The sequence below is a fragment of the Topomyia yanbarensis genome, chromosome 2 (genome assembly GCF_030247195.1).
Source record: "Topomyia yanbarensis strain Yona2022 chromosome 2, ASM3024719v1, whole genome shotgun sequence".
Classification (NCBI taxonomy): Eukaryota; Metazoa; Arthropoda; class Insecta; order Diptera; family Culicidae; genus Topomyia; species Topomyia yanbarensis.
This window is the reverse complement of record NC_080671.1, coordinates 279,190,890-279,214,579: the sequence shown is the minus strand read 5'-3', so window position 1 is coordinate 279,214,579 and position 23,690 is coordinate 279,190,890. Positions and strand designations below refer to the sequence as shown.

At 40.3% G+C, this 23,690-nt stretch overlaps 1 protein-coding gene across 1 annotated transcript; it reads left to right on the top strand.

Moving 5' to 3' along the window:
- The first annotated feature begins 483 nt into the window (after positions 1-483).
- Positions 484-5,867, top strand: LOC131680368 (uncharacterized). The gene is made up of 2 exons (XM_058961086.1): positions 484-2,863; positions 2,962-5,867. Exons 1-2 carry the CDS (start codon positions 484-486, stop codon positions 5,865-5,867), a joined length of 5,286 nt encoding a protein of 1,761 aa, XP_058817069.1.
- The last annotated feature ends 17,823 nt before the right edge of the window (positions 5,868-23,690 follow it).

Sequence of the window (23,690 nt, the reverse complement as noted above, 5' to 3'; positions counted from 1 at the left end):
AAGACTTCGGCGCCATCGCGGATCGGAGCGCGTGTTTCTGCAGCAGCTATTCAGCGGCGACAACAATCAGGCGGTCATCGTGCAACGGCAGATTTATCCCGGACGGGGATTCCGAGCGGAATTAAAGGGAGTATAGCGCATGATATTTGTGTGGTGGCGCATTTGCATGTGGCGCATGTTATGTTGTGTTGGCTGGAAAATAAATAATTAAGATTATGCGAGCATTTTGTTTTTGGCAAGTGTGTCCCTGATAAAAGTTGGTCTCGAAAGTTCCGCTGGATTTTTCGCCTGTTGCTTCCTCCCGTCTGGTTTCCTTCTGTTGCAGTTTGGCTTTTCTGTCAATTTTCGGTTTCGCGAATTAGTAGTGTGGAACGTCGAGTCGATCAGTCAATTTATTTTTAAAGAGTGCAGTGGCTGTTTCAATTAAACGGTTTGAATTTTGTGAACGGTGTGGTGAGTACAGGCCAAGTGCAGTGATTCAAAATGGCAGAACTTAGATCTCTTCGTAAGCGGGAACACCAGATAGTGAAGGCTTTCGACAGCGTGCAACATTTTCTCCAGAAATACGACCAGGAGACTGATAGCGGGCAAGTGAACCTTCGGCTGCATGGACTTGAGGAAGATTTTAAGGATTTTCTTGTGGTTCGGAGTAAGCTTGAGTTGCTGCTGGAAGATGTTGAGGTCCAGAAACATGCTAAATCTGACCCAGACTTGAAGCAGGAGGCGTTGGAACATATGGACGATGAAAATGATCGTATTATGCAGGAATTTCGTGATCGATTCTACGCACTGAAGGCGGCGCTTGTGACTTTGCTACCACATTTCCTACCCCCACCAACGCCACCATCACAAAGAGGTCCCCATTCATCAATTGCAGGAGATGATGTTTTCGGTGTGCACCCAACGCCGACATTTTCAAAAGTGAAGCTACCTGAAATCCGTTTACCGTCGTTCAGTGGTAAGATCTTCGAGTGGGTAACTTTTCGCGACACCTTTCAAAGCCTCATTCACAACAATCCTCAGTTGACCGACATGGACCGTTTCACCTACTTGAGATCATCGTTATCAGGAGACGCATTGCAGGAGATTAGTTCTGTGGGCTTGTCAGCCGTAAACTACAACGTTGCATGGGAAATGTTAGCGAACCGTTATGAAAACAAGAAGTTGATTGTGAAGGCTCATCTCGACGCACTGTTCGCTACAGAAGGGCTCAAGAGAGAGAGCTATGAAAAACTCAACAGTCTCATTAGTGAGTTTGAGAAAAACCTTCAGATGCTGGACAAGATTGGGCAAAACACCTCCGAGTGGAGCACCATTCTCGCATACATGTTGTGTTCTAAACTCGATTCCGCCACGCTGCGTCAGTGGGAAACTCATCACAATTCAAAAGATGTACCCACGTATACTGCTATGCTCGGCTTCTTGCGCAATCATTGTGATGTACTCCAGTCAGTGGCTCCTGCTAAATCCAACTTCGTCGATCATCGTTCCTCGAAACCAGCTGTCTGTCACACAGTGGTGAAAACGTCAAACAGATGCGCATTCTGCAGTGACTCGTGGCATCCTGCTTTCCAGTGTTCTGCATTTCAACGGATGAACGTTCCAGATCGTGTCGAGGCTGTCGCTAAACACAGACTGTGTCGAAACTGTCTGCGTCCAGGACATTACGCAAATTCCTGCGAGAGAGGGGTCTGCCGTCATTGTCAACAGAAGCACCATTCCATGCTGCATGGACCAACCAGATCCTCCGTTCCACACTCGCAGCCGAAACCTCCGACACAAGACGAGCAATCGCGACCGCCAAAGGCTAAGCAACACAATTCGAACCAACACACACACACCACCACTGCCAGCTCGCAGCGCACAAACAACACACCTCCAGCCACCAACACGCCCACCACAAGTCAAAATTATGTCGCACTCCCCATCACACCTACACACAACATACTTCTGTCTACCGCTCTCGTTACAATCAAAGATCGTTTTGGTAGAGCGACGCTGGCACGAGCCCTGCTAGACTCGTGTTCCCAGCACTGTCTAATGACTGCCAGTTTTGCGAGCAAGCTACAGTTCCGTGAGACTCCTACGTATTTGTCGGTTCAAGGGATTGGATCAGCTCGATCGGTTTCCACCAAATTAGTTAGTGCAGAGGTCGGTCCTAGGTCTAGGATCATTTCGCCATTCACTGAAGAGATGCAGTTCCATGTGCTGCCAAAGCTGACTGTGTTACTTCCGACGACGAGTTGCAATCCGGCCGAGTGGGATCTTCCGGATTCGACGTTGATAGCCGATCCCAGTTTTCACGAGCCTGGTCCGGTCGATTTGATTATCGGAGCTGAATATTACATGGACTTGCTGAAAGATGAACGACAAAAAGCTACGCCATCAGGACCGACTCTGCAGAATACGGTGTTTGGGTGGATAGTCTCGGGAAGAGTTCCCAACAGTACAAATAGCGAGCGATGTTCACTGGTGCACGTGTGCTTGACGGCGGAAATCGAAGAGCAGCTCACAAGATTTTGGGAATTGGAGACCTGTCGAACCGCCAGCACCAATTCCGTCGAAGAAACCACCTGCGAACAGTTTTTCAAGGAGACTACAGTAAGAGACGAGAATGGCAGATTTGTTGTGGCACTGCCAAAGAAGGAATACGTTATCAGCAAATTGGGAGATTCAAGGGCAACTGCTCTCAAACGGTTCATGGGACTCGAACGACGATTTGCAGCCAACCCAGACCTGAAGACGCTGTATTCCCAGTTTATACACGAATACCAAACTCTCGGCCACATGAAAGAGGTCATCGATGATACCGCCGCAGGGAAGACATTTTATTTACCGCACCACGCTGTTCTAAAGCCGGACAGTACCACCACGAAACTCCGAGTAGTTTTCGATGGCTCTTGTCGAACATCTACGGGCATTTCTTTGAACGACGGCTTGATGGTCGGTCCCGTTGTTCAGGAAGACCTCCTCAGTATCACGTTACGCTTCCGTATCCACCGATTTGCAATAGTAGCCGACATCGCCAAGATGTACCGAATGGTTCGAGTTCAGGCAACGGATCAACCGCTACAACGGATCTTGTGGAGAGATTCTATCGAAGAGCCAATCCGTACTTTCGAATTGACGACCGTTACGTACGGTACCGCGTCTGCGCCTTATTTGGCCACAAAATGCCTGCAAAGTTTAGCCGAGGAAGGAGAAGAAATGCTGCTGCAGATGCTGCTAAGGTGCTCAAGCAGGACTTCTACGTGGACGATATGCTCTCAGGTGTAGACGACGTGAAGGATGGAAGGAAGTTGATCCAACAGCTGGTCGAGCTTTTACAGTCAGCAGGATTTTCACTTCGCAAGTGGAATTCCAACAGTAAGGAGCTCCTACAGAACGTGCCTGAGCAGTTGAGGGACGATCGGTCGATCCTAGAGTTAGATTCGTCTAGTTCAACCATCAAAACGCTAGGACTTGTGTGGGAACCCAGTACCGACAGCTTTCGATTCACTATTCCAACCTGGAACTCCGCGGCTGTAATCACCAAACGAACAGTGCTCTCAGACGTCTCCCGACTGTTTGACCCATTAGGTCTCGTGGGGCCTGTTATTATTCAAGCAAAAATATTCATCCAAGAGTTATGGAAACAAGAGTGTTCTTGGGACGAACCTCTCCTGCCAGAGCTACAGGAATATTGGCAAGAGTATCGGAGAAACCTTGCTGGTTTGGATAGCCTCTCTGTTCCTCGGTGGGTTGGGCTATCTAGCAACATTGTAGCAGAGGAGCTACATGGGTTTTGTGACTCCTCTGAAGCAGCTTACGGAGCCTGTATTTATATTAGGACAGTTACAGAGACTGGATCTGTAACCGTGCGGCTGCTGACATCCAAATCGCGGGTTGCTCCACTTGAAAACCTGAAGAAGAAAAAGAAAAGGCAGTCCATACCTCGCTTGGAGTTGTCGTCAGCACTGTTGCTCGCTCACTTGTACGAAAAGGTCGTACAAAGTCTCCGCATCTCCGTTAGATCATTCTTTTGGACGGATTCGATGATCGTTAAGTGCTGGCTTTCGTCATCGCCATCAAGATGGAAGCAATTCGTCGCTAATCGAGTTTCCGAGATCCAGCATATCACGAAGGAAGGTACCTGGAATCACGTCGCAGGTGTAGAAAATCCAGCAGACTTAGTTTCGCGTGGGATGATCCCAGCACAGCTTCAGTACCAATATGTTTGGTTTGACGGACCTCGCTGGTTGCTGTTGGAAGAAGCCTATCGCCCTCAGTCCCGCCAGATTAGAGAAGAAGACATTGTATCAGCTGACTTGGAGGAGAAAACCACCACGTTAGTCCTTCAGGCAAGCACTCCCAGTGAGATCTTCAACCTACGATCGTCACTGTCGGAGTTAGTTCGCATTACGGCTTATATTGGCCGTTTCCGGTTCAACGCACAAGCTGTCAACCGCAACTGTAGAAGGTATGGGCCGATCACATCGTCTGAGCTTGACGATGCACTGCGAGCATTGGTTCGGCTTGCGCAAGAAGAAAGCTTTCCACAAGAACTTGCTGATTTGTCCAAGCGAACCCACGTGCGGGACTCGTCGCGCATTGTGTCACTAAAGCCGATTCTCAATAAAGGCATGATGTGTGTTGGCGGCCGGTTCCGACATGCATCAGTTTCACCGAATCGCAAGCATCCGTACATTCTCGACCCACATCACCCGCTGACGAAAATCGTAGTTACTCACTACCATCGGAAACTATTTCATGCGGGACAGCAGCTGTTAATTTCGGCAATGCGAGAGCGATTCTGGCCAGTGTACACCAGGAACTTGGTGCGACAGGTAATCCACGAGTGCGTCGCTTGTTTTCGAGTTCGACCAAAGGATCAGGACCAGATTATGGCCGATCTCCCGGCTGAAAGAGTAACTCCCTGTTCGCCGTTTCAAAGAGTCGGAGTTGATTACTGCGGACCATTTTCAGTGGTCTATCCACATCGTCGTTGCCGGCCTGTAAAATGTTTCGTCGCAGTCTACATTTGCCTTACTACCAAGGCGATACACTTAGAGATAGCCGCGGATCTTACGACGCAGGCCTTCCTAGCATCGTTGAAGCGCTTCTCGGCTCGACGTGGAAAACCCGAGCTGATAATGTGTGACAACGCAAAGAATTTTGTTGGTGCAAAACGAGAGCTGGATGAACTTCGCAAGCTGTTTCACAACCAACAGTTCCAGAACACTGTCGCAAAGGAGGCGGCAGACGACAGAATTGAGTTTCGGTTCATTCCAGCACGTTCTCCTAACTTCGGCGGGCTATGGGAATCCGCTGTCAAATCGTTTAAGACACTCTTCAAACGTACGATTGGCTTGCATACCTTGGTGTACGACGAAATGCAGACAGTCTTGATTCAGATTGAGGCGATTCTGAACTCACGACCGCTCACCCCCGTTAGCAACGATCCAGACGATTTTGAAGCTCTGACACCAGGACATTTTCTAATACAGCGACCCTTAATGGCAATTCCGGAACCAGATCTTGGAGAGATCCCGGAAAATCGGCTGTCCGCCTGGCAAAAAGCACAGCGATTCACACAGGTTCTGTGGAAAAAATGGTCGACGCAGTATTTGTCGAATCTGCACAATAGGACGAAGTGGACACGCCAAAGAGACAACATACGTGTGGGCACTATGGTTGTTCTCAAAGAAGAAAATTTACCTCCGTTGAAATGGCACCTAGCGCGTGTGACGGAGATTCAAACTGGTCCAGATGGGAATGTACGAGTGGTTAAAGTACGAACAAAGGATGGTAGCTACCAACGAGCAATCTCGAAGATATGCGTGCTACCCATCCGCGATAATATTTCTTTACCAACCGAGGAGGACTAGGACTCCTTCATCGGCGGAGGCCAGGAGGCCTCCGCACACCATCACATTCCGTCTTGATCCTTGAGCTTCCGGTATTCCCGTTGCTCCGAACGCTTATTCAAGCTGTTCATCATCAGTTAAGGTAACTGTGTTGTTTCGGTGGTGGTTTATATTGTATGCATGCTGCATCTGTTTGTACGAGAAAGTTCCAGTACGGTTGATCTGTCAACCACATTGGCGCTCAGCGCCTGCGCGTGTTCACGGCCGCGCTTCGTTCGAACAAACTTCTAATTCAAGAAACACGCTTGGCTATTTCGAGGTACATCATCAAATTCGTTTTCGAAGGAGGAAGTGCGCACTTCAACCTTCCCGCCCTACGCCGCGATCGTCAGCGGGCATGGCCAGCTCGCCAGTCGGTCTCACCAACGTAGCGGCTTCGTCGCAGTCGTCGTAGATGGATCTGCACCCTAGTATATCTCAGAGATGCCAAGGAATGTCACCTGAAGAAATCACAAAAACAGATGCAGGTCGTCGTCGCCAAAGGACGATAGCGGAGGCCAAGGGGCCTCCGTTCCAGGGAAGTCTTTTTATTGTAATCATTTTCCTCTTAAAAAGTTCCCTATGTATGTTCCAGCATATCACCACCATCGAAGACAACCAGTCAGCCAGTCGGCGACACAAGCCCGCTGAATCAGACGCCCACCAACATCATTCCACCAGCCAGTCGGCGGCTCAGACCCGCTGTTCAATCCGATGTCCATCCTGCAAGTCCACCGGTCCATTTATCATACCTGAAAGCAGAGCAACGAGATAATCCAGCACAGTTTAATCACCACCGATGATGCACCAGGATGTTTGTTACCCGCGAGCAAGCGGCGATCAAATACACGCAGCAGTTCCAATCCAGTAGACATACACATTGTCAACGTAGCAGCAGCCGAACCAGTACTAGCGACCAGCAGTCAAAACACACGATCGACAGCCAGACACAACATCAGCTGTTTATCTGTGTCAAGGTCATCCAGGAAGCAGAATAGCAAAAACACCATATATAGGTCAGATGCAGACCTCAGCAGCAGCAGCAGTATATAATGAACGTTGAAACTCGGTCAAGGTTGACGATTCCAGAAATATCAACAGAACCAAATACATTATGTATCATTTTTGAACTAGTTGTAAGCGAAGTTAATCAAAACAAAATTGAACTCATAGATGTAGGCAGAATAGGATAGCTATAGTATTGCAATCTAGTAGATTCCAAGGCGGCCGGCATATGATCGAGCGAGAAACGAAGGTCAGAATCAGGGAATCTTGTGCATCCCCAATATGATCCACAATCTGCGATCAGTGCGATCTCACTCCTTCCCATACCATTTCTTGGTTTGTTTCACTACACGAGTGCAGGTAGTAACCGATCCAGGGCGAACAGGCCTTTTGCCGTTGTGCTTTACCCGTCAGCCGGCCAGCTGATCTTTATATGTAGAAGGGATAAATCAGATCAAATAAACCGTCGCGTGATACACACGTCTTTCGTTCGCCAAAAAATACGTTTTTTAGTTCGCGCAATAAAGTGTATTTTTTCGTTTATAAAATTGAAAGTGTTTAGAAGTGTCCGAAGAATCCAGACTTGCGCGCGCGAACACATTGGAAAAACACAATCTGAAGATACAGTTGGACAAAAGCGAGTTTCTACAAAAGGAAGTTGCCTTCTTGGGCCACATCGTAACTCCAGAAGGTGTGAAACCAAATCTAGATAAAATTAAAATTATAAAAGAATGGCCATTGCCATCGAACGAAAAAGAACTGCGTGTTTTCTTAACCATTTTAGGATACTACCGTAAGTTCATTAAAGACTTTGCAAAAATTGCCAAGCCTCTGACAACCGCTTTGAGAAAAGGAGAAAATATCTCACACTCAAAAGAGTTTGTCGACGCTTTTGAACATTGTAAAGCGATTTTATCAGGAAGCAATATCCTCCAATATCCCGATTTTAACAAACAATTTATCTTAACTACAGACGCCTCTAACTATGCTATTGGCGCTGTACTATCACAAGGAACTATCGGAAGCGATAAACCAATAGCTTTCGCATCCCGAACCCTGAACCGATCAGAGGAAAAGTACTCAGCAATAGAAAAAGAACTATTAGCTGTAGTATGGGCCTGTAAGTACTTCCGGTCATATTTGTACGGAAGGAAATTCGTCCTTTACACGGACCATAAGCCCTTAATACACGGATTAAATCTGAAAGATACCAATAACAGACTTGTTCATTGGCGTCTTTCGCTTAGTAAGTTCGAATTCGAAATCCACTATCGTCCTGGGAAACAGAACGTCGTAGCAGACAGCCTCTCTAGGGTACGTAACGAACTTAACATAAATGAAAATGAATCTTCAAATAGCAGTATAGTCGTTCAACCGACCGACTCTAATAGTAGTAACACTTCATCCGACGATCAAACCGTTCATTCATCCGATTCAGACGACATGGACCTGATAAAATGTACCGAGAAATCTCTGAACGAATTCAGTAACCAAATAGTTCTAGCACCAGACGAACCAGACCATTATGAACAGATATTTCCTAGGGTGTATCGAAGGACAATCACCAGAACAGTATTTGGAGTTCTGTATCTGTTCCTCCAGATAATCTCATGAACCTGATTCAAATGGTATACAAAATCACTTTGGTTGAGCGAAACAATTTAAAATTTTGCTAACACAAAAAATGTTGATCGACCTGAGATCCCCAGAGGAAGAAAACCTCATTATTGAACAAACGCATGACCGTTCACATAGAGGTATCTGGGAGAATAACGAACAAATATCTAACAGATTCTACTTCCCCAGAATGAAAAATAAAATCAGAGAATACATAAAACTCTGTGACACATGTCACAAAAACAAATACGATCGTCACCCATTCAAACTAACGTACATATTGATATCTTCACAGCCCAGCAAACATACTTCCTATCTGCAGTAGATAAGTTTTCTAGAATCGGATCGTTGACACATATTAAATCCAGAAACATTTTAGATATAAGAAGAGGACTGACAAAATTCTTAAGGATTTATGGCACTCCAAAGAAAATAATATGCGACAACGAACCGTCTCTAAAATCGATCGAAATACGCGGATTACTCCATGACCTAAACATAGGTTTGCACTTCATACCACCAAATCATAGCGTAAGTAATGGCACCGTTGAAAGATTCCACTTTACTATAGCGGAAATTTTTCGATGTATCAAACCTAATTTCGAAGATCTAAGCTTAAAAGAAACTCTCTATATTGCTTGCACTCAGTGCAATAATACTGTTCATTCGGCTATAAAAATGAAACCCAGAGAAGCCTTCTATGGAATGAAAGATACTCAAGAAAGGCCTCTTGATATGGAATTATTGATACAAGCTAGGAACAAAGTTTACGATGAAATAATTTTGGCACACGAAAAATCAAAACAAAGAAACTTGCTTTACCATAACAAAAATAGAGACGAAGAACCAATCTTCGAGGAAAATGAAGTAGCTTACAAAAGAGTGCAAGGAATAAAGAAGAAAACTAAACCGATGTATTCACAGATCAGAGTTGCAGAAAATAAAGGTCTTGTCGACAACTCTGGTCGGACAATACACAAAGATAACTTGAAAAGAGTTTGATGCATGGTTTATATTACAGATAGCAGAATGGAATACACACCCAAGATGGCCCTCACACTCATCATCATCACCTTAATTCCATTGGCCCAACAACAATCAATCCAAATTCACGACATCACAAACAATGCAGGAGCGTTGATTCTCAATAGGGGAGGGAAGAATTGGGGCAGCACACGATAGACTTTTACATATTATAGATTTTCCACAATTCGAAGTATCCGTATCTATTATTGAAAACGCGATCATTACGTTCAAAAACTCGTCAAGCGAATTTTCGCAAATTATGAATTTAAAACTCAAGGAGATTAGGTACATATTGAATACAATACACGCAAAACCATACAAAAGGAAGCGTTCTATCGACATGTTAGGTAGTGCGATCAAATTCGTGACAGGCAATTTAGACGCTGAAGTTTTACAATTAATAGATGCAAACTTTGATAATCTTAACAAAACAGGGAATACACTCATAAAACAGAACAACAGACAGATTAAGATAAATTCCAAATTTGTGAACAGACTAAGCATTATCAACAGTGAAATTATAAATAAGCAAAACTCTGTACGTGAACTAATGCACAGAGATAGGGTTCGTCGCGGTTGCGGTAATTACCGCAACCGCGCGGTATTTACCGCACCCGCACCGCAAAGTCTGCGGTGCGGTGAGACACTTTTTCCCGCAGATGCGGTGCGGGAAAGAGCTTTTACCGCGCGGTTTTACCGCAACAGCACCGCAAAAAAAATGATAAAGTGATAATTTTGATTATTATAATTGATAATGAAAGAAAATCTAGCTGTGTCCGAAATATTTTGACGCTATTATTTTTACTACATATTTTGGACTAGTTATTTTATACTTCTAAGTAAAACTTCACAAACTAACCTTTTCAAATACATAAAATGCAAGATCCAAATAGAGACAAAATTATTAAATCATTTAAAAACAATACATGTTTACTCTTAAATCCAATTTAAAAGTGAATCACTTCTCTCGATTTCTGTTGGAAATCGTGGAATTATGAATCGTTTTCGATATCAATTTGGTAAACACGTGATCAAACGTGATCACCCTAGTGAGAAATGTTGGTGTTTACCAAATTTTCCTCCTTAGGGTGAAATATAGCATAGTACTTTCGCATAGACCTGCTAAGCCAAGACAAGTCTCGGCTTCACTGTGTCTCATCGGCATAAACAGAACTTCTGCTCGGACGGGACGTCACGTTTGATCAGTCGTTCGATTGAAACACAAAGTGTGTTTTAGTTTTAATGGATTTGCGTCAAGCCGGCGCTAATCTATTCCGACAAAAAGTTAGTGTCGGTTTCTGATGAGGCGAAGCCAAAACGCAACTGTGTAAGAAATAAGGATTTGTGCCCTCAAGTGCAAAGACTGGTTTTACCAACGAATTTTCACCCTAGTGAGAAATTTTGGTGTTCACCAAATTTTCCTCCTTAGGGTAAAATATAGCATAATGCTACATAACTTTTTTTCGCGTACTTCCATTCAAATTTACTATAATTTTCCACCAAATTAGGTCCCAATATTTTTCAGTCGACTATTTTGTAGCTTTTTTAAAGCTTTTGTTGCCAAATACCACATAGTTTGACTCCCGTTCACTTTAATTGAAGTTTTTGCCATTGGCTCTTTGGCAAAATATTAGAGGAAAATATATTAAATGCTAGAACTTTCGAACCAGTTTTTAGAAAATTACACTTAATTCATTTTAAAGGGAGCAATCTTAGTTTTAAAATGATAATACATCTGTTTCTTGAAGAATGCGGAAGTTCGAGTTTTGGGATATTTTGTCCGTAAAACCCCCTATTTTTAAAAATCATTTCTGCTGTATGCTACAAATCATACATTTTTTGCAGTTTTTCTAATGATGTAATGTATAGATAATTTTTTTTCGTCAAATATGGCGTCGTTCTTATTAATGAAATACAATATGTTTTTATTTCACTGTATTGGAATATATGCGCTACTATATAGAAGTACTGGTATTTCGACTTTAAATTTTTTTTGGTGAAAGGTGGTTTACTACGTAAATGCGAAAATCATCCATTTCATTTTCATATGTCAAAAACATTGAAAATATGAAAATTTAAAGAAAAAAAAATGCAACTTCATTTCTTACTATATTTTTATTCCACATTTTTCAATTAACTGAATAGTTGCTACAATAATAGTTTTCATATAACTGCAGTTGAACGTTTTTGAATGTATAATATTTGCCTTAAAATGCATGGAATTTTATTAATAGAAAATGCAAAAGTTGATTTTTTCATAAACATTACATTCTTAGGAGTCTATTAAAGTTAAATTTCGTGTGAATAAGAATAACATTTTATTATATATGGTTACACAAATGTACAATTTATCGACACCAATTTTAAAAATATAAAAATTTTACCGCATTTACCGCATTACCGCGCGGTGCGGTGCGGTAAATAAAGTGCGGTTGCGGTAAGCGGTGCGGTTTTATTATGTTTTTGCGGTTGCGGTGCGGACAATCAATTTACCGCCCACATCCGCACCGCGACGAACCCTACACAGAGATAACTATGTAGTCACAGAAAACAAAATGATCTTGATTATTTTTCAACTCGATACACTGTTAGAAACACTACAATCAATCGAATGCGCAATTATGCTAGCCAAAATTAATATTGTAAACAACCTAATTCTCACACGTAAAGAAATTCAAAACCCGGACGACACCAGCAGCTACCTGACTACAACCGTTTTGCATAGAGGACCCACAGTCATCATTAGCGTGAACATTCCACAATTTACACCTACGAAATACGAGAGAGTTATCATCCAACCACTGCCATTAGCCAACCGAACAGTCAAACTAACACACAGCATGGCCTTCGTAAATCAACACGAGATCCTAGCCATCACCTATCAATGTCGAGAAAACAACAAAATAACAATATGTGAGAGAAAGCAACTTGTTGACATCAAAGATGATCCATGTAAAGCTCCACTATTCCGAGGAAGTTATGGACAATGTCAATTTTTGAAAAAAAACCTCCTTCAACTGAAATAAGGACAATATCCCCAGGAACGCTACTGGCTATAGCCGTTCACCAAGACGTAAACGTCAATAGCACCTGCGGAATTAATACAAAGAAGTTGACAGGAATCCATCTTGAAATATTCCATAACTGCTCATTATACATCAACAATGAGCTCTACGAAAATTTCGGTTTTACCAACCGATTATCCTACCAATATAATCAACAAAAATCAAACCATTGCAAATCATCAAACACATCAACATTTCTGAATTTCTGATCTCAATATCAGAAACAGGCAGCACTTGGAAGAAGTCGACATGAAGCACAAAATAGAATTTGCGTCACTCAGAATTGCTATCTTTCTCATATTTGCATTCCTGTTTTTCGGCGCAATAAAATATCGACACTTCACCAAATCAGCGGATTGCTCGGGACGAGCAATACTTAAGAAGTAAGCAGTTAAGCGCGATGCCGCCTCCAGCACCAAAAATGATGACTGGAACAAACCCACCGAGGCAACAAATGCAAGTTCTGGAATCGCTGAGCTAGTGTCGCGAATGTGGAACACACGCAAACGCCCGGACATCGGACCATCGTGTGAGCCACCGTCACCAAGTGCAAGAACAGCAGTTTTAGGGACTAAGCCAGGGCCTTCAAGCTATCGAGTAATAAAATAAACTTCATTCAGTCTGTAACGTCGGGAAGTGAAGTCATACTTCCAATTTAGATCTTTTTTAAAAAGTGAAATCCTTCAGTATATTTCTTTAGTTATATATATATATATATATATATATATATATATATATATATATATATATATATATATATATATATATATATATATATATATATATATATATATATATATATAATATATATATATATATATATATATATATATATATATATATATATATATATATATATATATATATATATATATATATATATATATATACCGTTTTTCTCGCATTGTGCTAAATGGCGCTTGTCACAAGATAGCACAACAGCGACGATATATCAAACAGTAACGATTTCTATTGTATACTCGAAAGCATTCGTAAGAGATACAAATGATTTCTTACCATTGAAATGGAGCAAAGCACGACATTCTGGCTTCTTTTCTATTGGAAAATCTCAAAATACAAAATACTACACTTTTGCGCTAAAGGAACAGACAATAATCACTTGCAGTATATGATTTTCTGTTACAATATGCTAACATTTGACAGCTATAATGCTAAATTATTATTAGCGTTTCCAAATTCATCTGAACAGAAACATGTCGATGACTTGCAAGTTACCCCGCTTTTGTAAGTTACCCCGTGTAACGGTATTCATGTTCTAAACTCACCACCGTCCAATATTTATTACAAAAATGAAAAACGCTTTTAATCCACCTAACATTCTTATAACTCTTATCGCTCTCTTCGGGTATTATATGGATTGAGAATATTTTGAACTTGATGCTTCGCGATGGTTTTGATAACACATACTACATGGGATAGTGGCCGGACTCAGAGAAATGCTCAAATTAGTATAGGACAATATCAGTGCATCAGTCTATCCTCTGACGTCGCACAAAGCAGAAGCAAAAAAATCGCTACGCTATAGCAGGCTATGGGCACCAGTGAATCAAGCTAGCTATTGTTCTATATCTGTGTACATACAAATTGTATCGTTGCCCCCGACTGCGGAGTGAAATGAGTTTGTAAAATGAAACAAAAGTGACTGTGCTATGGGATAACACGATTTTGATCAACTTTAATAAAACTCGTGTTAGACCCACAGTTCAGAAAGTGGACAATTAGTTAAAAGAAAAAGGAGCTTAATCTCGCTGAAGTTACGTACAATCAGCTACATCATGTAAAAAACTGTGTTTCGATCACGTTTAGAAGCATTGCACAGGTCGAAAACTTCATTGCAAAGAACAACATGCCACATGAGGTCAAATTTAATAACACCAGAATCAAGATCCCCGTGCATATGGAAAACGATATGGTGGACGTGCGTATCCATGATTCGGCCCGCGCACGAAGGAAGATTACATCAAACGAATCATGTCGCAATATGGAGAAGTCGAATCTATTACGAATGACACCTGGAGAAATTTTTTCACCGGCATTCCCAACGGCGTTCGTATTGTGAGGATGCGAATGACTAAATCAATACCTTCTTACATGACTATCGAATGCAAATCACCGAAGGATGGCGTGACCTATAAGCAAACAACGCTAATCACATATCCCGGGCAGACCCCAACATGCCAATTCTGTAACCATACAGCCCACTACGGAAAAACATGCGCCGAAGCAACTAGTCAAAACTCATCTACTACAGCCAACTCTAACAAGCAGCCACCGACACCTTCAGATAAACCAAAAACAACGATCCAATTAACTAATAATGCAGGTACAACGACCACGACAACCGCTCCTAAACCAACAACTAGCATCGCCAATAAAGAAGCAAATACCGATGAAGACGGATATACAACAGCGACCCGTAAAAACAAGAAACATATAAGAACCTCTGATCGTGAACAGCAAGAAAGCCAGCAAGAAGTACCGTTGACGACATGGATGGGAACGATAACGCAAGAGAAGGCAGATTGAATGACCCCCAAGCGCCTTCACCGCCAAGGAAAAGGACACGCAGCAGTAAACTGCGTCAAAAAGATCTGGCAGACCGACATTCTTAGAATTTATTTTTTTATTTTTACTTATTGTAAAAAAATAAAAGACCCACGGCTCAGTTGTACTAACGCATTGAGCCGTTTCAAATAAAACTTTAGACTAAAAAAATATCAGTGCAAGACATTTCAAAGGTTAAACCAATTTAATGGAAAGCGGAAAAATGTCCCATAAAATAGAATTACAAGCGAATAACATATATATATATATATATATATATATATATATATATATATATATATATATATATATATATATATATATATATATATATATATATATATATATATATATATATATATATATATATATATATATATATATATATATATATATGAATAACATGGTCAAAAAAGGATTTACTCCAATTCAGCCTTGTTTAAAGCCCATCAAACATATTTTCATATAAAGCCCATCAAACATATTTTCATATGAGGCTGATAAAATTGGGGGCAGCTCAAATCGGGTCTTCAATGCATTATAATAGATAGGACGTATTCGAAGATGGTTCTTGTGGACTAGTGTAGAACGATTACTACTACTGTGTTTCTACTTACTTGGAGTCAGCGGCGTAGTCAGAAATTCGGTTTGGTGGAGATTTGGCGAAAATCTAACTTACTGTACAAATCGTCGCTGTTGTGCTATCTTATGACAAACGCCATTTTGGGGTAAACTGAGTTAGATATGCAACATTACTTGTCTGAAAAATCTCAACAAAGTGGCGTTTTCAGAATTTTGACATTCTTTTTGGGTACTAAGATATAGTGAGAAACGTACTGAGAAATATTATGATTTTTGTTTAAAATGACTGTGATTGGGGTTTGGCGCAAGCTATCTTGATGTATAGGATGTTTTTTCTATGTAAAACTGTCTGAGAAACAGAATGGTATAATCATTTTCAAAACAAAAACACACGAATTGTGAAAAAGATGCAGTTTAACTTTACAATTGAAAATATAGCATATTTGGTAACACTGTAACCTTAAATAACTATTTTTTTCTAGATTCCCTGACTCATTTCCTTCAAAATGCATCTTACCGATTGTTCATAGACCAAATGAAGCCAAAGATATGAATAAAAGTTAATAATTGATGATTTTTTTCTATGGAACATTTTCCATACACGATTATGACACGCCATACAAATTTTGTCATCAATACACACCTATGACACGTGTGAGTGCGACTTTTGTTTACATTTTCAGTAACAACTCGCAACATAGTAAACCGATTTTCGTAATATTTGAGAGATTAATACAGAATAGATAGAAGCATCAATTGTCTTCTATGAAGTGTTTCTATCATTTAGAAGTTTGAAGATATTCAATTTCAAACTTTAAAAATCGTTTTTCTCGAAATGTGCTAAATGGCGCTTGTCATAAGATAGCACAATAGCGACGAAATGGCATAATTTCGAATATATATATATATATATATATATATATATATATATATATATATATATATATATATATATATATATATATATATATATATATATATATATATATATATATATATATATATATATATATATATATATATATATATATATATATATATATATATATATATATATATATATATATATATATATATATATATATATATATATATATATATATATATATATAATATATATTATATATATATATATATATATATATATATATATATATATATATATATATATATATATATATATATATATATATATATATATATATATATATATTAGACTGGTTCAAATTATGACTTTTAGCTCCACCAGGCTCTACTGATTCCTTTTGTGGCCCTTAGTGATTGTGCAAATTTTGGTACCGATCGCTTGTGTCTAAGGACCCTCCAAAAATTTGGAAATTAGTATGTAAAACCGGTTAACATTGAAAATAAATTCTTAAAAAATCACCTCATCAATCAATTCATCAAAACACTATATATTTCTAAAGGTATTCTTCTACTGAACTTATTCGGGGAACATTGTAAGTTTGTAAAAATTCGCTGAATCAGTAGAGCCTGGTGGAGCTAAAAATCAAAAATTGAACCAGTCTAATATATATATATATATATATATATATATATATATATATATATATATATATATATATATATATATATATATATATATATATATATATATATATATATATATATATATATATATATATATATATATATATATATATATATATATATATATATATATATATATATATATATATATATATATATATATATATATATATATATATATATATATATATATATATATATATATATATATATATATATATATATATATATATATATATATATATATATATATATATATATATATATATATATATAGGTGGCACAAATTTTAGAATTCAGTAGAACCGATCTAAAACTATTTGCTATATTCTAGCACAAATGGTTTAAAGTTTGTATGTGATTTAACATGGATAAACGATCCACATTATTTAATATTTCGTATACACATTCCTATGTATTCTAAAATTATATGCTATGCTAATTTCGTTAGATACGAGTAGGGGAGCCCAGGGCTAGTTGGCGGTTGGGGTAAGTTGGCGGAATCCCTTCATCCCTTTATAGCGCTGCCTCTTCTTGTGTACCTCAAGTTATGTGAAACTCGTTATCCAATGTGTTTTTGTTGCAAAACGATTTGTTTGGTGGAAGTTGTGAGTGATATTGTGTTTTTGAGTGTACCAAGTAAATTTTCCAAATTTTAACTACTTTGCGTTATTTAGGATGATTTTCAATCTATTTCCCGAATGATTATATTTTTCGATAGCGCGTGAAAAGAGCTTTCAGTATCCGTATAGATATCACATCTATCCACAAACAAAAGTTATTTTTTAAATAGTTGTTAATAAAATATACGGTTGAGGTAAGTGGGCGGTTCTGCACGCGGGGCAAGTTACAGCGGAAAAAATTCATCAATTTTTTTCACTCCAAAGTAAGAATTTTATTTTTCTTGCGTATCTCACCAATATAGAAGGCATATAGTCCGGCCAATTGCATGAAGAATTTCGAAAATTTGCTTTTGAATAGGTAGTACGCGTCAAAGTCAAAATTCCGGGGTATTGAAATTGAAATATAATAGCAAATGTCGGTTAATATAAATTTTCTCGAAAAGACATTCAGCACGTTCCAAAAGGACCCCTGAAATAATTACATCTCCATTTGATTGCTTAGCTTTTGGCGTATTCTCACATACCGCCAACTTACCTCGGGGTCGGGGTAAGTTGGCGAGTTTTCCGCGTCACATATTTTTGTCTCTAAAAATGGAGACAATGCATCAAACACTTTAAAAAAAATCAGAGATATTGCCAACAGTCTGCTCTTTCACGCCGCGTTTTCTATTTTGCAAGATCTGCCTATATCAAAGCGGTAAAAATTGAAAACTGAAAACACCGCCAACTAGCCCTGGTCTCCCCTACCGTGTACAACTTCCCCGAAGAGTGTAATAGGCTGCGACTTCTTGTTCAATGGTTATTCTTTATACAATGTTTAAGTGTCTACATCGTTAGTGAAAATTGAATTTATCTGGATACTCTGGCTGATACTTCAATCAAGTTAACTGTGATATGCTAGCCATAAACCGAATTAGGCAGCTATCAACATAGGCGGTTTTGTAGTTCAGATGCGAACGTCATAAATAGACAATCTGAAGGACATGTCTATTTAATTTTGAATATTTTAATTTTTTTGCTGCCTGTAAAGCGGGAACGTTATTATGTATTACTAGCTGTAACCCGGTGCGCTTCGCTACACCCATCTGGACTAAACGAAATATTTTAAATATAATAAAAATAACAAATATTTTTGTTACAAAGAAGAAACTTATTGTAATTCTCGCGGATAGACAATGTTCTTAATTTGCACAATTAAATGAATTGCTCTGTTTTCCTACACACAATCGTTTGAAATCCCTTGGTATCATTCGAATTCGAGGTAGCAGTACATCTGCTCCTTTATAATATATATAAAAAAAATTTCAACCAAAGCACAGTTGTGGTGGATCGATGTTGCGCAGTAACTAATATAATAGGCACACAAAGTTTTAATTGCAACACATGCGGTACACAGTGTTGCAAAACAACGTTTTCACGATCAAAATTCAATAGCTCCTGAACCATTGGTTTTGGAGAATGGATTTTTTCGAAGAAGTTTCTAGATATAAATAGATGCATCTTTTGATATAATGAATTAAGTGATTAGTCCCCTAAAAGTGAGATAGAAATTTTTTATCCCTAGATTATTTAGCTAGAAGCTCGCTGTATTCAGTAAAGCTCTAGAATATATTATTGTGAAAAACTTTACTGAAGATACTAAAGCTCTATATAGTAACAGTAGCGAGATATGTAGGTTTGCTTGGGATAGACCCCTTAAACAATTTTTGAATATAACTTTTTACGATTACTTTTTATTATTAAAAGTGTCTTCCACAAAGTTGTTAAAAGCGATAAAATACACATTTTTTTATAACAACGAATCTGTAGCTCTCGAAATTACAAAGTAATTGTCAATTTTCGAATATTTTAAGGTCAATTTACACCTTAAGCAACTTCCTTAATCGCAAAAATTCGTAGAAAGAGCTTTTTTCTTTCGATTAAATATAAAAACCTACGTCTGACGAAGACTGCTGGGTAGGTTACGTATAAAACTAATACTTCTGAAAGCATGGTGGATCGACTGAATTAAATAATTCAACACGATAATCCATAGATTTATGTGCGCAAAAGAATTTCCATCCATTTTATTTTAGATGGAGTAGTGTATGAAATTGAAGTCAATATACGCAATCGATTAATTCTTCAAAGGATTGTATTATTTTACAAAATCATGTGGAAATGTGGTGCAATTTATAGTTGCATCGATTAACATTTGCCCAATCCATATATCTAACTTTTTTTTGGCGAATTGACCTGCGAAGGTGACTATAAGAATCATTCAATAAAAGAATGCACATATTGTGAAAGGTTCTGTTTTCGAAACATATTTCCAATGATACGAAGACATAACTGAGTGTTGATGGACGTGGCTAAAATTAATTCATAAAAAATGGCACATTTAAAAAAATATTTTGGCGATACAGAGAGTGATAGTATATTCATTCACTTTCCATATAATCACTGCACAATTGAACAATATTTCTTCAAATATCATAGCAGAATACTGAAAATTGAGCCAGTGATAGAGAATCTCAGGAGGTATCTCGTTGAAAACTTGCTTTGTGGTGTACATCATAAATCAAAATATATAGGACCAATCGTTTTCAAGGTTTGCATAGTTGTTCTACATATCCCCAGGTATTGATCGAAGCTTTTATTTTTTTCGTGATATTTGAATTTTTCGTAGCATTCTGCAGCTAAAAATGCAATTTTTGTTTAAAAAAATCATAAAACTTATTTTTATGACCTTTAATGATGTTGTTCGAGCACGAACTTTTGCCGGTCACCGAAGGACTTTCTTCGCTGGTCTTAGAAACCAGCAACTCACAAGCGCGCACGAAAACAGTACCAAACACGGCCAATTATTGTCACTCATCGTCTTCAATTTGGCCGGTTTAATGTATCGATCGGAATCGCCTTTTCACCGCGATCACCGATGGTACATCACGCGAAATGTACCGCACCGAATAGTTCACCTGAACTTAGCCAACTTGCACTGTGGCTCACCGTATTAAAAACGCAAACAGAAACACTAAGTCCACCAACCCGCTGGGGACTTGTAAATTTTATTGCTGAACTGAGCAAGCAAACTACCGACGGCTTTCTTTTTTCCGACAGAACAAACGAGCAGATCGATCTTCTTCCACGAGATTTAATTTCAACTAACTATTTACACTTATATAACAGCTGCGATTGTCTGTGATCACGACGTTGGTTTAAATTTCCTCTCTTCCTCTCTCTATGTACATACATACGGTTCGCAACGAAGCTATGTTCGCAACGATCATTTTTCGCTACTCTTCCATCCACACTACAGTACTAACACAACAATGCACGAGTCTATAGTACTGTTCATTGTGAACTATTCGTCATTATATGTTATGCTGCCTCAATCGATAGAAGGTAGCACTCTAAACTTGGTTTTATCGCAATTCAAATATAGGTAGTTAGTTCAGAATAGTTATAAAGTTTGAGTATCAGATAGTAATAAGATATTTAAAATTTACAAAATTGGCATTAAATTATGTGCCGAACATTCCGGCCACCTTGAAACATTACGGTGTTTCAAAACAAACTTCACGTGGTTGATCCTGAGGGGATTTAGGCTTCAGACGTTGGATGTCGGCGAGCTCGGTTGAAGATAGCGGATGTGAACCTTGTGGTTGTAGGGGTTTATCGCTGGATCAGTCATGTTGAATGTAAACCACAAATCCAGTGATTGGCAACCATTGCCAGTGAAGTTCATCGCCATCGACCGAGAAAAAAAAGACCAGGTAGATCGAACGATTGGGGTTAGGGGATTGGAATTGCAATTACCTGTGCAATGCGCAGGTGCGCATCGAGCAATTTCTCCCCGTCCGGGTTGCTCTACCTGGATGACAACTCTCAGTCGGCTCGTTGAGTTGGTGGTGTCGGTAGTAGAGCGATTCTGGCCACAGGACGCACAACCTCCTTGGCTGCAGTGGTTCGTAGAGTGACCACACGAACGATGCCATCGGCTCCGGGATGATATTTTATGATTTAGCCGAGAGGCCAATTGGTTGGCGGGATGTTCCTTCACGATGACGACTCTGCCAACGTCGACGGAGACAGGCGGGTTGCAACCCTTCGTTGCACGGGACTGCAGTTGTTGCAGGTATTCCGGGTACCAGCGAGACCAGATGGTTTGGAACCGTTTCTGAGTCAATTCCCAATGGTTCAAGCGATTGTCAGGAGTCTTCTTCAGATCAGCTTCCGGAACAGCTTGGAGATTTCTCCCGACGAGAAAATGTTCTGGCGTAAGGACCTCGAGATCGGACGGATCGTCCGGCATTGGAGTCAGCGGACGAGAATTGAGGCACATTTCTATCTGCGCCAGCAGTGTGAGCATGTCCTCGTACGCAACGTTCACGTTGCCGATTGCCTTCAACAGGTGTGTCTTCGACGACTTCACTGCAGCCTCCCAAAGACCGCCAAAGTATGGTTCTCGAGGTGGGATGAATTTCCAGCGAATTTCGTTGTCGGAGCACCAGTCGAAGATCTGATTCCGATCAGACTCATCGACCTTCAGCATGCGGTAGATGCGGTTCAGTGCATTCGATGCACTTTTGAAAGCGGTAGCGTTGTCAGAGTGCAACTCTACCACCTTCCTCTGCGGTCGACCAGACGACGGAGTGGAGCTAGGAACGCTTGAGTAGACAGGTCGCTCACTAGCTCGATGTGAACTGCCTTCGTAGAGAAGCAGACGAATATGGCCACGTACACCTTCGTTGGGCCACGGTTGCGGACGGCGGACTTCAAATAGAACGGTCCGCAATAGTCGACTCCACAGACGGAAAACGGTCGGGTTGGAGATACTCTCGATGCCGGAAGATCTGCTGTGCTCTGCTGGACTAGTGTGGGCTTGCTACGGAAGCAAGTGTGGCAACGGTGAAAGACGGATTTCACAAGATTTCTGCCGCCCAGAATCCAAAACTTCTGGCGGAGAGTGGCTAGCAGGAGTTGAGGGCCTGCGTGCAGTAGCTTCAAATGATAAAAACTAGCCAACAGAACAGCGAGCGGATGCTTGGCAGAGAGGACGATCGGGTGTTTCTTCGCATCGGTCAGCGCGGCATTGCGAAGCCGGCCACCGATACGTACGGTGCCTTCGAGATCGACGAACGGGTTCAACCACTTCAGCGTGGAAGATCTTGCGATACGTTCGCCACTAGCGAGATCGGAAATCTCCTCAGCGAAAAGTTCACCCTGCGCGAGATGACAGAGCGAAAGTTCGGCGTGTTGGAGTTCTTGTGCGGTAAGCGGATGGACTGGGTGCGGGTTAATGTTCGGGATGACGAGTGGCTTGTACTTCTCCTTTTCCGAACGACGTTGCGCGGCTCGTTCTCGAAGCACGTGCAGATAACGCTGAATGAACGCTTTCACTCGGCGCAGCTTGGAGAAGTTGGAGTAGCGAGCGAATAAATCGGTGCAGAAACTCAGTTGTGTTGTGGTCATGGCGACTAGTGGTATCTTGCGTCCTTCGGCGGACACTTCAGGAGTTTCTGCTGCGGGTAACGTTGGATTTGGCCAAAAATTCGGAGACCTTGCTAGCCACGGTGTCCCAGTCCACCATCGTGTACAGTTGAGGATGTCGGTAGGACTCAATCCTCGGGATATGTCGTCAGCGGGATTGTCGACTCCAGGAACATGCTTCCAGCGGCTGAGATCGGTTGAAAGCTGTATCTGCGAAACCCGGTTTGCGACGAAAGTCTTCCAACGACTCGGGTTCCCGCGAAGCCATTGGAGGACAGTGGTGGAATCTGTCCGGTAAT